General features: G+C 33.9%; 1 protein-coding gene, 1 long non-coding RNA gene and 1 pseudogene across 3 annotated transcripts in view; 1 reads left to right on the top strand and 2 right to left on the bottom strand.

Annotated features, from left to right (window-relative positions):
* The window catches only part of PTPRQ (protein tyrosine phosphatase receptor type Q), a 246130-nt gene that overhangs the window by 209643 nt on the left and 19325 nt on the right, over window positions 1-17162 (top strand). Inside the window, exons 45-47 of the mRNA XM_036300643.1 lie at window positions 7467-7548; window positions 10646-10736; window positions 15702-15778. Coding sequence (XP_036156536.1) covers window positions 7467-7548; window positions 10646-10736; window positions 15702-15778 — 250 coding nt within the window. The remainder of the gene's footprint in view (window positions 1-7466; window positions 7549-10645; window positions 10737-15701; window positions 15779-17162) is intronic.
* Window positions 1968-3330, bottom strand: LOC118649689 (annotated as a pseudogene).
* The window catches only part of LOC118651460, a 45214-nt gene continuing 41595 nt past the window's right edge, over window positions 13544-17162 (bottom strand). For both annotated transcript variants that reach the window (XR_004966247.1, XR_004966248.1), the window contains one exon: window positions 13544-13774. This is a non-coding gene — a long non-coding RNA (uncharacterized LOC118651460). The remainder of the gene's footprint in view (window positions 13775-17162) is intronic.

Here is a 17162-nt window from a genome sequence, read left to right as displayed (position 1 = left end):
TTATCTTATTGAGACCTGGACAGTTACCCAACTGATCTGTATACTAAGAAGCTGAATATGACTTGACAATAACTTTAAATACAGGGACTCATCAAAAAAGTACACACATTTTAACAGCTGATTGCTCAACTTTGAAAATGAGATATATTTTAATAAACACTGCCTTTATAATTATTCAAAGTAGTATCTACTTTTTTGTGACACCCTATATAGTAAGGGAATAAAACAAGAGTACCATACCAGTAAAATACTCTCCATTTAAGAATTTTAAAAGTTTTAAAAAATGTTAATAAAAAGAAGTGTTCTGTATGAGTTTCTTGGAAGGTCGCCGCGAAGCACTTGTTTTGAAAATAGCTCTCCTAAAATAACATTGTTAGCTCTCATGCACATCAATTTCTGTAAATTTTTATTTGTATCTAACCAAACATTTTTTCCTAAAGGAATTTAATTACCTCATCAGTGATAAGTTAATTCATTTTCCTCATATTATGTCCCACCTTCTTTACTAATTTTCCACATTCATTATCCAGATTAATAATTTATCTTATTTAAAAAATAAAATTTTAAAACTTCAAAGAAAAATAAAATGTAGGCCATAGCCAATACTTAAGGGCAAAATATACCCATAAAATATGGGACTATTATCTGAATACCACAGACAACAACAAGGAAAAAATCTAATTTTTATTTGAAATAGGTAATTCATGCCCATTTTGGCATAAATTTAAGCTATCCGGAGAGGTACTTGGAGATTCCTTTTTAACTTCAACAACCTTTCATTTCCAAACTCTGGTAGGTTTAACTTTGAACCCAGCTAACAGCAGAACAGCATGTTTAACAGGATCTAGAGGGGAGGGGCAGACCTAACAAAGATGGCATCTTTAAAAAAGGATTAAAAAAATATATGCACCCTCATAAGTAGTTTTTAAAAGATCAAAATTCGCCAGTGTTCTAGAAAATGTGTCCCAAAGTGATTTGTCCATAAAAAAACAGCCTTCAAAACCCAATTCGGGATACATCTGGCAGAAAAATATCTCATCTCTTAAACAAATCCCCTTTTCTCTTCCTTTCTGTTCAACTTCCACTGCTTATTCCTAGAAACACCCAGAGAACAGTGGGAATAGGACCCAGCCTACTTCTCTTGGCCTTTGCCAAGCTGAAGGCTCACACCAAAGATTGTTCCTTAAGAACCTCTGCTACAATCAGAAAACTGATCTCTAATTTCTGGGACCTGCCAAAAAAATCCTAGTTCCCTCCAGGAGGGGCCTGAGGGCTCTGTAAAGGAGCAAAGGGCAGTGGACCTGGCCCAGACTGGAACACCAGGATGTGCAAAGGGGCCCTTTCTAAAGAAAAACACCCAATGCCTTATAGGATGAAGTTTAACCTATGGGCAAAGACATGTAGCAGCTGACATACACCAAAAAGGTGCTTCTCTCCCAATTCTTAACCATAAAGGAAACAGAGAGGAGAGTCTAGAGAATTTGACCTCCTCTCCCTTCCAAGACCATATTCTAGGGCAGTGATGGCAAACCTATGACACGCGTGTCAGAGGTGACACGTGAACTCATTTTTTTGGTTGATTTTTCTTTGTTAAATGGCATTTAAATATATAAAATAAGTATCAAAAAATATGTCTTTGTTTTACTATGGTTGCAAATATCAAAAAATGTACATGTGTGACACGGCACCAGAGTTAAGTTAGGGTTTTTCAAAATGCTGACACTCGGAGCTCAAAAGGTTCGCCATCACTGTTCTAGGGCCTAGAATCTAGGGCTAGGCCAAAACCAGTTTCCAGAGTCACAGACATTTGGTCATAGGGTACATACAGTCTTTACTGGATAAAGCTCCTACTCCTGGGCAGTCTGGCTCATGGCTGCTTAACCGAAACTTTCACCCCCATGTGCAGAGTGCTTAAGAATCACTAGGGAAATTACTTTTTTAAATTCGACTTGTCACTGACAAATACTTCAATAGGATCTTCTAGAAACTGCCCAGAGGCACACCCCCACCTCCCCCATACCTCCCAGTTCAGGGTCACAGATCCTCCAGGTGACGGGCTCCTTGCCAGACTTCAGCAGCTAGTTGGTTTTAGAGAAATGCTTGCATCCAAAGAAAACTCTGTACACTGACAGCGGGAAGGGGCAGGCAGTGTGCAGCACGTGGTGGCGCTTCCTAGATGGCACCGCCCTTCTGATATAGGAACCCCAGAGCAAGAAGACAAGGCCATTCGACTTCCCATTGAGCCAGGACACAACCGTATCGGTAAATTACTCCCAACCTTTCTCTTTATGAGAATCGGCCTGATGTGCTCTGACCGTGAGGACAGCAGTGAGTAGAAGACACCTTGCTTGGTCCACCCAGATAAATCTCCATGACCAGGAGGAACATAACCATCAATGTCTGCAGACAGCTCTTTATACATGTTTTCCAAACTGGGTGGAGGTGGAACAGCTCTTGGAACACTAAAGCAGAGCCCCTGGGTCTATGATAGGGATCCTGTCCCAGGAAGACAATCTTCACGTCTCTTATGTCACACATTTGGGTCCATGTGAAGACTTGGTGTGGGGGTGGATAAACAGCATAATGTCTTCGTTCTTCTGCAACAAATCCCGTTAGCTTTATAAAATATGGTTTTCTGAACTCTCCACTGAGGTGCTTCCATCTCTCACTGAAACCCATTGGCCATGTGCTGGGCACCTCCTGCTCTGCCGGGGCCTTCTTGGCCGGGCTGGCCGCTGCATCCCCCCCGCTCTTCTCACAGGCCTCTGGGAGAAGGAATAGAGCATCTTCTGGCCGATCATGCTGAAGTCCAGGAGGAAGCAAATGGGCCCGGGGACCTGCCAGGCTGGCCTGAAAATTTTATTGCAAATGGAATTGTAACATAAGCCTAGACAATTACATAAGAATTAGACTATTAAAAGCTTTGTTTCTTACATTATATAAATCCAAATGCGAAGGACAGATTGCAGAAAGTGATTGGGTTTAGAGTGATACAAAAGAGAATAAAGCCAAAACAGGCCCTACTTCCTTTTTAAAACCTATTTTTTATTACTAAAGTAGGCAAGAGCGATTTTTTTTGTTGTTCCTATATCTAATTTCCTAACAAAAGTATCTAGCACCTGTTAATGTCTAGTGTTAGATGGCAGGATCTGACCTTTGTTTATACTCTATACTGTTTGCTGATAAGTATAGTGATCATAATTATCCAAAGCTTTGAGTTAGGTCCTTCTGGGAATTCTCAATTGCTTAATATTTTAGTGAAAATTGATTTAATTCAAATACTCTCATGGTAATCAGAGCACTTGTATTTAGCTTACGGTGTATCTTGGTCTGAATTCATCCACATTGTATACTTAACAATGATTTACTCATTGTCTACTATGAATAAGGTATGAGGGACTTGTGGTAAATCAAGTATTACTCCGGACCTTGCCTTCAAAAATGCATGGACCTTAGTGCAGTGTCCTTAATGAATGTAATTAAATAGCCATAATACAAGGTAGAAGGTGATTTGTCCTAAGAAGGAAGATATTATTTTCTCTGTAATAGAAGAGGACAAATTCCAGGGAGAAATTACCATATGAATCAACTATTAAGAAATCAGTAGAATCTAGTTGTGAGAAAACACCTGGAATGAAACAAAATGAGAGGGAGGAATTCCAAGAGAATATCTGGAGTTCAAGCAGAGTGTCTGAAGGGGAAATGTAAGGAATAATGTGAAAAATGTGAGTGTGATTAGAAATGCTTTCACATGATTACATGAAAACTGAAATTCACTTAGGATCTTGCATCGGGAACTGGAAAATCAGACTCGGATGGGAAGTCTAGATATCTGTGACCATCCTTTATGCAGAAACCTTGATTAGGAAAAATAAAATAGGAAATCTTGCTGCTTAATCCAGCACAATCTAGTTTACCCATATTTGAGTATATTTAAGACAATATTCTTGTAGAAACCAAAAATATTCTCTATATCATAAATCATAGAAACAATGAGTAAGAGGAACTTGAGTTATACAAAATAAACTAGAAAAAGTAACTATAGTACTAAGGACAGTAACTAATATTTATGTATTGCTTACCAAAGCCAGGGACTTTTTCTGAATATTTTACATATATGAACTTGATTTATATAATTTTTTAATATTTTTTATTGGTTTCAGAGAGGAAGAGGGAGAGAGAGATAGAAACATCAATGATGAGAGAATCATTGATCGGCTGCCTCCTGCAAGCCCCTTACTGGGGATCGTGTCTACACCCGGGCATGTGCTCTTGACCAGAATCGAACCTGGGACCTTTCAGTTCGCAAGCTGAGTCAAACCAGCTAGGGCTTGATTTATATAATTTTATCCCACTTTACAAATTAAGAAAGTGAGACACAGAAAGATCAAAGTAACTTGCTCAAGATAATGTAACTGGAGCAGGTATTTGAAGCCTCACAAATATTAATTCAAGTCCAATAGTTAGCCAGTTATGTTTTAAAATTAGTATTTTTAGAGAAATATTTCAAAAAAATAATAAGAATTATTATAAACAAACTTTCTGTAGTATTTTTCACTGAAAACAACTTACTTGAAAGAAAAAATTGTTTAATTATAATTTCTAAATGAGAAAAGATATTAATGAAAAAAGAATAAAAATATGAATAACAATGTGTTGCTTTAGCTCTTTCTTGCTTATTTATATTTTCATATGATTATTCATGTTTAACATCTTTTGGGAATGTCTTAAACATAACTGATTCTTCAAATGATTTATTGATGGCTGACCAGAAACTAGCTCTATTTCAGATTCTAGATATTCCAGTAAAAATATTTTACCAGTCTAGCCTGGATCCTCAAGCAATCCTGGATCTTCTGAGAAAAGAGAGAATCTGTTCAGTCTGATTGTCCTTAAATAAATGGACCATGAGCTTGTAATTAAATCAGATGTAGTTCGTTTGAATCTCACCAATCACAAACTGAAAAATGTTCCTTGTGGCTATAAAAATTATCTCCATGCAATTCAAGAATTTTCATTTGTTTGATAACAGGGAAATAGGTTTGATAATTCAAGTATCTCATTTATTTCTATCTGAAGCTCAGTTAATTAGGATTTGCCCAATCTAATTCCCTTTCCATTCCTATTTCTGAGGAACATCATGGCATAGGAGCATTCAGGCATCAGGCATCTAAAGGGTCTTGGGTAGTGTGGGTTTAGGCCACAGTGCCTTCTTTTCTTTTCTTTTCTTTTCTTTTTAAATATATTTTATTGATTTTTTACAGAGAAGAAGGGAGAGGGATAGAGAGCCAGAAACATCGATGAGAGAGAAACATCGATCAGCTGCCTCCTGCACGCCCCCCACTGGGGATGTGCCCGCAACCAAGGTACATGCCCTTGACCTGAATTGAACCTGGGACCCCTGAGTCCGCAGGCTGACGCTCTATTCACTGAGCCAAACCGGTTTGGCAACAGTGTCTTTTTTTCTTGATGGTCTTTGCTAAGGGGTAGTTATTTCCAATTGTTTCCCCAGTTCCTACTGTTGCCATGTCTGAAGGATTTCCAAGGCCTCTATTTCAGATTTTGTCTTCCTGTCTCCAAACCAAGGATTCTTCTGATGTAATAGCCCATTCAGCCATCTCCATATCCGTTTGGAGTCAGAATTTCTCTGTTGCCTTCTTAGAATCACTGGAGGGTGTGTGGAAAGCCCACAAGCTCACCCACCAAGACTTTGCTCTAACATTGCTACTTTATCACTGTCATGCCATGTTTGATAATGGCATGCTCTGCCAGGTTCCAGCCTGAAGCTGGGAGAGGTTTCCCTCTGCTTGAGGACACCTACAGTATTAGCCAAGATTCTATCATTCTTCTTGATAATACTTGCTCCACCACCCCAGTACTTTTCACCAATCCCTGTATTAGAATGGAATTACTTCTTTTTGACTCGTGTTTTTTTCATTGAACGCACTCCTTGATGACCATCTTCATAATATTCATTATGCCATGTTTTTCAATCTAACTATTTTCTTCCATTCATCCTTTACTTCACACAGCATCCTCTTATAAAGATTCTTATTGAAGGAATACAGTAAAATTATCCCCAATAATATATAAAATTTAAAACTATGTTATATGTTTCACGTTATTTCATTATACTTTGTGGCCTTTGTGTTTTTGCAGTGCTAATTTGTTGTGCATGACAAACTTGTTACTGAAGATGTGTCCATTTCTGAATTTGTGTGTTGCATAGTCTATTTAGCTGCTAGAAATAATTTCAATTTTTTCAGAGTATAAATAACTTGACCAATGAACTGTCACAAAAGATATGTTTAAAATAACTGAAATGATTGTGATTTTTGTTATGATTATATGTTCATCAAAACTCATTCATGAAACAAGCCTTAGGCAATATGATGTCATTTTTCAATGACCCACTCTTCCTTGTTGAGCATTCTCTATGGACAAAGAAAATATTTTTTAAATTCCTATTAACTTTCTTATACCACTAAATACTATGCAATATATTAAAAAGTGACCCATTTTAATGTAGTGCCCCAAATACCAAGCAATATAGAAAAGTTCCTTCTTAGATTGAAAGAGAAGCTAAATTATCTTTTGTCTATATTTGGGTCCAAATAATATATGACATTTAAAAATGAAATAGAATATTAAATAATGATCACATGTCAGTTAAAAGCATTCCACATTATACATAACTGGTTTATATTTTTCTGATTTTAATCTAGAACTCTTTTAGAAAGAGCCATACCCTCAACTCATAACGCATTTAACACAATCTCTGTTGCAGGTTACTTAGTTATAGAAAATCCATCAAGTAAGTTTATCAAATATCTTTTCTTCTTTTTGCATATCAACTTTAGACTCTCTGATTTGATGAATCATAATGTATGGTTCCTTTCTTGTATGTTTGTTAGAAAAACCTCCAGGCTGGATATAAATCATAAAAGCATGACTAATTGCATGGTAACTGGAGAAATGCTTTCTCTCTCTCTGGGGTGAAGTCTGCATGTCTGTATTTTAGCTTGGGAAGTAATACGGGGATATTTAAACTCCTTGGGGTTTAAAAGCCATGTCATTATGAGAATGAGGTCACTGCAATATTTTATATCTTCTAAAACCTTGTAATGTATAAAATGTTTTCTGTATGACAAAGAGGTATTATGTGCTTGAGGATTCAATGATAACTTTATGCCCCTACATTTACTTGAAAAACTTTCTTCATTAAAATGTTAAATCATTCACTTAAAGTCACTTAAAAATAGAAGGAATTTTGAGCCATGAATACAAAGAAAGTGCACTTAAAGGAGAAAAGTTAATTTTGTAAGTATGACAGAGTGACTTTATGGAGTTGGGTGGTTTATGGGGTTTGAAATGTCTGCTGTTCTTTAACTTGCTAACCAGTGCCATACTAAAGTGAAAGAACACAACCTAATGTGACTCCATTTTACACCTTTTCTTGCTTGGAGGCCGATCAGCAAGAAATCCTTCCTACAACATGTTGAAGAGCTTTGCACAAACAACAACCTAAAGTTTCAAGAAGAATTTTCGGTATGTTACTAACAGTTGTCACAACATTGCCAGACCTCTGGTCGTTTCATGTGTCACATTTCATGTCCACTTTAAGCATGCAAGGCCATGAAGGACTCTGGCCTTGATAATCAATACCCAATTACCAGGTTGATTGTTTGGATAGTAATGTTACACTGGGCAGCCTCTGGTGCAACCTGAACAGAATTATTCACCTACTGTGTCAGGAAAGGTGCACTTCTTCAGACCTCCCGGGGATAGCATCCTAGCCTCGTTTCTTCTCTGCTCTCTCATTCAGATGTAGATGCTGATTTATAGCACTTGTATTCATTACTTTTTGTTTGAGTATGGGGCTTGGGTTATGCCATAAATGCAGTTTATATTTAAGTAATTATTTTAAATATAGAAACTAAATAATTCCAATTTATATTTGCCAGCTTAGTTTATGTTTGTGGTATAGGGGAACCTGAGAGCAGAAGTTGATGTGTCCAGAGATTATACAAATAATGTTATTTATAGAACTGTCCAAAAATAAAAAATAGATAAGGAATGTCCATGTTTTACAAGGCCTATTTTTAAGTTACTATGAAAATAATACTGTCTCATGTTATGGAAAGTTAGTAAAGAACTTGTCACCTAAAAACTATTTAAAAGTTAAGAATAGTTTTGTTGCTTTTAGCATTTTATATAGCTATAAAATTGAAGCTATTTTAAAATGAAAGGTAGATATCAGATCTACAAGTTATTTTAAGACTTGTAAGCATCTTTCCTAACTTAGATGATTATTTTGTATTATGAAAATAAAGCAGATTTCTAAATGTCACCAAAACTGTTTTTTCATGAAATTCATATAGTGTGTGAACTTATGAAACAAAGAATTGAACAATTGGCTTGAATGATTCAGCATTATAATATTTCAGCCTCTCAGGGAATAATAACAAAAAATGTGAGAAGATTAATGGTATTTCCTACAGCTTTTTGGTTATGCTTCTTAAGTAATATTGGTCTGGACTTAACAAAATCGGTGGTACCATAAAACTCTTTTTAGCATTTACACAGCAGGAACTCTCAATTTTTCAGAAACGAAAGTGTAATTTCACTAGAATAGAAGCGAATATAATTACATTATGCATGACTGAGTAGATGAAAAGTTTTATTAGCAATAACTTTTTCACATATATTATACTGAGAAAGTTTCTAGTTTAGTTCTTTTGGAGATCATGGTTTTAAGAACTTGGAGCGTTTTTTTATAAATACATAGGTTTTGTGTATATGTTATATAAATATATCTATATATATGAAAGGGATTTGTTTTAATGTTTTTATCCTAATGCTGTATTAAGTTTGTTAAAGCAAAATTATGTTTTAATAAACAAATGCATGTTTGATGCATATATTTGAAAAAACTTCAGGTTATATTCACGTATTATACTTTAAATATTTATAAGCTCATATCATATGACAGGCATTGTATTTGGCACTTTGATATATATCAATTCCATATTTAATACCCGAGTGACCTTGGGCAAATCACTTAAACTCTCTGTGCTTTGTTGTCCTCATCTATAAAATGTTAGCATCTACCTCATTGAGTTGTGAAGACTAAAATGATTGAACATGTGTAATACTAAGAATAGTGGCTGGCACAAGTGTTAGATATTATGACAATTATTCCTACAGAAAGAAGGTCATATTATGATAACTGCAGATATGTATTTAAGATTACAGAGGCACTGTATCATGACAGAGATATTCATTAAGAAATGAGGATAAACTCTGTTAGGATAGCAGTCAGAAAAGACTTCACAAAAAGGTGACCTTTGAGATGAATTTCGGACAGAAATCCAATGAGTACATGAAGGGAAAAAGGTATTCCAGAGAGAGGGAATGAATGCAAGAGCATAAGGATGCAAAACAGTCCAACTGTGATCCCACTGAAAAGAGGAAACAGTAGAAGAAAGAGCTAACAGTAGGGAGGACGGTTGAGGCCATCAAGTGTAACATTACTATCCAAACAGTCAGCCTGGTAATTGTGTATTGATTATCAAGGCCAGTCATTTCAGTCTATAAATGGACATTTATATGTGAAATAATTACAGAAGTACCACTTTTCAGGTAATTTCCAATTCACTTTTCTTCTCCCCTCTCCCACATAGTTCTTTGTCTCTTTCAAATATGCTCCCAAAGCTGTGACACATGGAAGCTACAGGATCCCTCTTTTTTTTTTCCTAAGCCTCTGATGCCAACATTCAGATGTTTACACTGTCCCTATGCTCTAACACTTACCCACCTGCATAAGACTGTCCAGATTTTCTTTCTGAGATAAAATAAGGTGGGAGGGAGAATTATTCAATTAAAATAAATAATTTATAATGATGTTGAATTGTAAAAACAAATATTTTAGTAGCTTTTAAGGAATTTGGCAAGTTGAGACATTTCTAAAATGAAAAATTATAAATTTCGAAAATGTAAATGTCAGCTCAACACAATAATGAATACTTTTTTAGCACCAACTTTCTTAATGATGAATAGATGATATCATGATTTTTCACCAAAATGTCAATAATAGATCTTCTTGACCCTTCATCTGTGTCTGATCATTCTTAATCGCACCTTTGCATTCTACTCTCGATTTAGCAATGCCTTCAGAAAGCAGGAATTGACCTTTGGCATCTTCTCAAACTGACCAGTGTTGTACCAATTACTAGGCATGAAATCACACTGCCTGAGGAGAAAAAACAAAGAATAAATCACTGGCCTCCTTTCCCCTCCTAAGTAGACATTAAAATATTAAATAATATTATATGTATATATAATAAAACCACTAAGAAAATATGGGAAAGGGACACTAACATGGTTGCCACATCTTAGAGCTTCCCAAAGTATAAAGAAATTACACCAGAGAGCAATAGCCCAACTGACCACTTTTATTCAGGATGTTTTCAGTGAAAGTTTACGTAAGTTCATTAAGGTTAATTATACCTTGTTTCTACAGTTCTGAGGAGAGTTTTCAATTTACATATAAAAGAGTTTAGAAAAAAGAATGCTCTTTTACTAAGTGGAATTTCTTGTTTACCTTTGACATCAATGTAAACTGTGCAATGACTTCATTCCACAGGAATTACCAAAATTTCTTCAGGATCTTTCTTCAACTGATGCCGATCTGCCTTGGAACCGAGCAAAAAACCGCTTTCCAAACATAAAGCCATGTATGTGCTCTTACCATCTCTGGTTTTAGCTGTGAAATGCTTTAACATGACCACAAAATGCATCTTAGCTTTTTTTCATTTCTTAAATATATTTTATTGCATATTAATTAAATTATAATAATGTGTTTTATTAGCAGCAACTTTCAAATTATAGCATTTTTGCTTTGTTAATTTTATTAAAGTTAACATACATGGTTTGCAGCTTGTCACACAAGGTTCACTTAATGCAGGTGCAAGAAACTGTAGACCTAATAGTTTTTCAGCTTTGTAATTTAACCCACGTAACAAAACTCTCTAACATCTTCCTACCGACAAAGTTTTCAAATAAAAAGAGAAAGTTCACGTGCAACTTTGTGCATTAGTTTCCCTTAAGAGAATTGCGTTGTTTTCTTATGGAATATAAAAAATGCATTGCAAAATATTCATTGAGAACCAAATATATTGAATAAAGTTAATGTACATTTATGCTTACCAGGATTGGTTTTACAAATAAGGCTGAACTGTGCCTTACCATACTAAAAATGGCTTTGTTTTTCAATCAATAAGAAAAACAAAACATATTATTGCTTTAAGAATTAAAGAAAAAAACATAACATACTTCTGTTAATAATAGCTATATAGATGATGTCGTATTTTTGAACATGTTTCTGCTATCTATATTCTATATTAATACCCTTTATATTGTGAAATAAAAAGTGCCACTTGTGATGTTTTTAAATATTGTCAATTTTTTTTAAAATCTAAAGTTTTAAAATATTCTTAATTTTAAAGTAAATATAATTTTTCTCTTTGTGTTATGCCTTTTCAAAGCTATATTGGGGAACATTCCTTACTTAAAAACTGAACTTTTCTGTCTAAAAAGACATGGACTTAGAGAAGGACACAGTCACAGAATGTAAAGTCACAAAGTATATGGATAGGGAAAAATGGGCCAAATTCTGACATTCTAGAACTAGAGGATAACTGAGACATGAAATAAAAAATTTAAGGAAACATGATATAGGAGGTAGTAATCTAATGGAATCTGCTAATTCCCAAGAATTAGAATAGGATGAAAATACAAATAACTTTAATCCTAAAATCCTTTCTGGAACAAAACAAATCGTAAGTAAATGACTTTAAGAGCAGTTGACAAATAAGACCTTATAGAAAATAAGAAATGTTTCACATCTCCAAACTTTTATGATATAACATTTCTGAACAGGCCCTTTGGTCTTCCCTTTAAGAGAGTTAACTTGGGTTGGATACATCATAAGTTTAAGAGTTGTAGAAATTACATTTTTATACTCATCTGTACCTAAATTTCTTCCAGACTATCTAGTTCATGCACACTCAGTGGTATTCTGTGAAAATAAATACTATAGTTTGATTCAAGGACAGTTACTATGTAATATTTAATATTTGTTTATAATTATATAGTTGGCTGAATGGATTTATTATATGTCAGTATATGTAAAATAAGTAAATCAAATATGTCTGATTAGTTGTCAAGCATCAAAGAATATTTAATTTAAATATGTAAAAATTTGTTAGATATTTTAAATGTGATATTTCAATCTTTTATTATTAAGATTTCACTGTATTATTATCTGGATTCACATCATAGCTATGAAATAACCAGACAGTACTAACTTATTACTTATAGGATTAAATGAGAATAAGGATGGTTGATGGGACTAAATAAACAACCTTAGAACAGGAAGAACTGAGGCACATGATTATTCCAACTCTTGATTTCTGAGGCTATGACAAAAAAAATAATTGTTAGTGATGGACTTATGTTGTAAATTAATGATGTTCTGGAATATTAGAATGGAAAGTTCATGCTTTCATTTTTTCTTTGCTAGAGTCAAATGGATAATATCCAGTTGTTTTCTGCTTTCTTCTTAATTTTAGTACTAAAAACCTATGGTACTTTTTCAAATAATATATTACATCTATATCTATGGATTTGTACGGGGAAACCCTTTTCTTAACTGTCCTCTTAAAGCAGTGGTTCTCAACCTTCTGGCCCTTTAAATACAGTTCCTCATGTTGTGACCCAACCATAAAATTATTTTTGTTGCTACTTCATAACTGTAATGTTGCTACTGTTATGAATCGTAATGTAAATATCTTATATGCAGGATGGTCTTAGGCCACCCCTGTGAAAGGGTCGTTCGATCCCCAAAGGGGTCACAACCCACAGGTTGAGAACCACTGTCTTAAAGAGTTGGAGGTCCTATAAGAAATAATTTTGTTAGGTAAAATTTTATATTTTCCCAGAATGTTATTAGAATAATTTTTTAATTCAACTAACACATACCCTCTGTATAGTAATAAAAAAAATAAGTTAAGAATACATGGGTTCTAATCGAATACCCTGGGTTGTGATCCTATTTACCCACTAACTACTTTAGTGACTGGACATATTATTTGTGGTTTCTATCTCTTAAGGTTATTGTGAGGATCAGATGAAATAATCCTGTAAATCAATTTGCCCAGTAGTGAAATAGGAAAAACACTCAATATGTTCTTACGATTGTAAATAATCAGTAGGTTGCTTATTTTACAAAAAAAATGCTAACTTTATGAGTGACTAAGACTTAAGAATAGGCCCTTATGATCTATAGTCTGGGAATAACAAGATCACTTTCCTAGCCTGGGTTAAATGGCAAGTGGTAAACTCACAGCCACCTCTATGTCCAGTACATCCACCACCCACCCCTTCACACACACACAGAATAAGCAAATGAGTTTAGACTAAATATATTTACCCATTATGTTTGCAAAGAAGCCATAAAGCCACAGAAATGTTTTTTCTCCTGTAGAGAATGAATTCATTTTAATAGAATCTGAATTTCAGCCTGAGCCAGATCAGTGAAGTGCATTGTTTCCCTTGAGTAATGTAGGAAGTAGAATTTCAAATATCACAGTGCATTTTAGAAGATATTAGCTTACAGGGCTTTAAGATGCTAGAATTAGCCACAAATACTTGCAGAAGAGATTTGCAAATCTCTGCTTGACAGGACATCATGACCTTCAGGAGTGTTCCAACACTAGGAATAAAAAAATTAACTTGTTGACTCAGATAGTTACAAACAGACGTATCGAGTGAATAGAAACCTTCCTTAGTTAGGACTAGCCACCATGTCATTAAAATAGTTTGATCATACCAAATTCAGAATCTTTGGAACATAATCATCAGCATGGATTTGCTAAACATTTCCCATCTCTAACTTTAAAACCATTGTGCAAGTCATTAGTTACTAACAATCTGGCTATGTCATTTTAACATATAACATGGGCTCAAGTTTTAAGAATATGAAAAAACGTATTGAATGCTTACCATAAGCTTTATGTAAGTTTTCCTCAAGAGGATTCTACAAAATAAATATAGCTACATATTATAGCTGAGGTAACAAAGAAGGATAGTAGACAGATCATCTGGAATTCAAACCTAAACTCATTTTCCCATTTTTCCTCCGGTATTGAGTGTCTTCTCATTAAGGTTTAAAAAAATCATTCAAAATAATTAATTAGCAATAATATATTATTTTTATTATTCCCATGTCTATTTAAAATTAGTACTGGAAATTGTAATTATATTACCAACTTGGTAAAAAAAAAATCTTCAGGGGAAAAAAATCTAATATTTTGAAGAAAAGTAATAGGAGTTATTTACATTTTCCAAATCCTAAAAATTCTAATAATTAAAAGTTTGGTATTAAATAATGAATAAGCACATAAATTAATAGAAGAGAATAAGTACTCCAGAAATAGATGTAAATAATATAAAGAAGTCTAGTGAATTAATAAAGTAATATTTTGAATTAGAAGGGGAAGGAGGAATGTTAAAAAATGGGGTTTATTTGTTGTTTCAAATGGCAACAAGCAAACAAACAATAAAGAATAGATTTTACTTCATTCTGTAAAATAAATAAATAAATAAATAAATGAATAAATAAATCCCAATGGATTGAAATACTTAAAACAAAAGCAAAAAAAGCATATTAAAGTTCCAGAAGAAAGTATTAATTAATTTGTGAAAATAGGAATATTGTTGACAAACACCTTCGCATGAATAATAAAAGCAGCTATAATGAAGCCATAATGAAAAGAAATGAGAAATTGGATTACAAAAAATATATATTTTATGTAGGATAAGATAGCTAGCTAGATTGATAGAGTAAAAGACAAGAAAGGGGAAAAGTTTAATACATAATACAATAGGACACATGTAACTTTTGTTTTTAGTAAAGTATTTTTAATAGGAAAGTAGTATAGTATGAAAAGGAAATAATAGAAAAGGCCAATAAACAAGCAAAGAAGCCAAATTTTAATTATAGTTAAGGGGATAAAAATAAATATTATGAGATATCAATTTGTGTCAGAAGATCATAAATTAAAATGTTTGATAATGTGTGGTAGTGAAAATAAGAGGAAACAGAATTGTTCGAACATTTTTGTTCAGAGTATGAATTGGTATAATTACCAATTTGGGATTATCTTTCAAAATTTGAAATGCACATTATGATTTGGGAATATTATTGCTGTAATATATAAATACACTCCAACATATATGTAAAAACTTCAGTTATCTTTATTCAGCATTTTATAAAACAAATGACATTAATTCAAACCTTTGAATATGATGTAATCAAACAATGAAATACTACATGGATTTTTAAAATAATGAGCTAGATATCATTGTTTACATTAATATGGAATGATACAGGTAAATGAAAAAAGCAGTTTGTGATTAATTTTCTATGAGTATGTACAAAAAACTCTGGAAACATATGCAAGGACATATTAATAGTCATTGTCTCTAGGTAGTGAAAATATGTGATAAAATGGAACTTCTACTTTACTTTTATACCCATCTGTAATGTTGAATGTTATATCATGAACTTCATTTATTGTAAAAATGTAGTGGCAAGTTAAAATGGAATTAGTATTGATTTCTTACATTTTTTTTTCTAGATAATAATAACAGAGTGAAGCTGATAGCTGATGCTAGTATTCCAGGATCGGATTATATTAATGCCAGCTATGTTTCTGTAAGTTGTTAATTTTATATATTTTGTATTTTTATAAAACATAGACACTGAAATTATATTACTTTTCTAACTATTTAAAACAACAAACTCATTATAATCTCTATGGATCTTGATGTGCCAGTTTCTTACAACTATATACCCCCATGTTATAGAGGGGGAAATGGAGGTTTCTAATAGAGATTTCAACCTACCAACAATCATTTCACTAATAAGTGACAGAAGTACAACTTCGGGTTATATATCTGCTTTTTACTATTTCATAAGCTTTTTCAATGTATTCTCTGTGTACAAGGCCTGCCAGTTTCTCTTTCAAAGAAAAATTAGTCAAATGGACAGTCCTGTCCATATAATATAAAAGTTTCTTATGCTTTCCTTCCCTTCTAGATTTGCTCTCCTTCAAGGGTACCATGATGCCATGTTCTTTTTTCTATCTTCACCTACTTGTAGAATGTAAACTCTGTTGTAGCTACTCAATAAACATATCTTACATGAACCAACATGGGGGAAATTGTGATATGCCTAATAGGCTGTCTTACACATCACAGATAATAAATGCTTGCTGAGTTGTATTAAAACAGAACGAAACCAAATTGTTCCAGAGATCTCTTTTTCCCACTCATTCTCCATGGCTCTTTTTTTTGTCAATACTCATCCCCATCATGTGTACATAGGAACCTCAGAAGCACCCAAGACCTTCACTTGACACAACCATGACATCTCAGAGTAGAACTGCCCTTGTGGTTCATTCAACAATTCACCTTGAATGCTTTCTTTAAAATTCCTGACAATTAGATGTTAGCCTCTTTGGCACTGATTTGACTACTTTCTCCTAAGGTAGATGATTCTATTTCTGAACAACTCTAATGTATAGTTTTTTTCTTTAACGAGATATGTTTATATTTTCCTTCCACTGGCTCCAATTCTAATACACAGCAAGGCTAACCATCTTTATCATGATGACTTTACAGATACTTGAGGGTTTCCTCTTCTGCTCACTCACATAGGTCATTTATTCTTTTCTTATTCATAGGTCTTCTCACCCAGGCCTGCTATTCTCTTTGGTCCCATTGGGGCTTTGCTTATGTGATGCTGAATCCCTTCCCTGACATCAAACATGTGTCCTATGTCCCATTACCCCCAAGACTCTGTTGGGGAGGCAATTCATTCTAACTTCTATATTGGCTGACAATCACTAGCCGATATAATAAAAGCCTAAATTATCAATATCTTCATCCCTCTGCCTTTGGCTGTTCTTTGGAATTGTGCTCCTGGAACATGGACTCACAAAGAGTTTGGAAAATTTTTATGAAAGATGGACTGTGGATGTCTTGCCAAGTGCCTTGGTTGGTTGGAGCATCATCCCATGTACCAAAAGGTTGCAGGT

This window comes from Myotis myotis, unplaced genomic scaffold, assembly GCF_014108235.1.
Source record: "Myotis myotis isolate mMyoMyo1 unplaced genomic scaffold, mMyoMyo1.p scaffold_m19_p_3, whole genome shotgun sequence".
Lineage (NCBI taxonomy): Eukaryota > Metazoa > Chordata > Mammalia > Chiroptera > Vespertilionidae > Myotis > Myotis myotis.
This window is presented reverse-complemented; position numbering and strand designations above follow the sequence as displayed.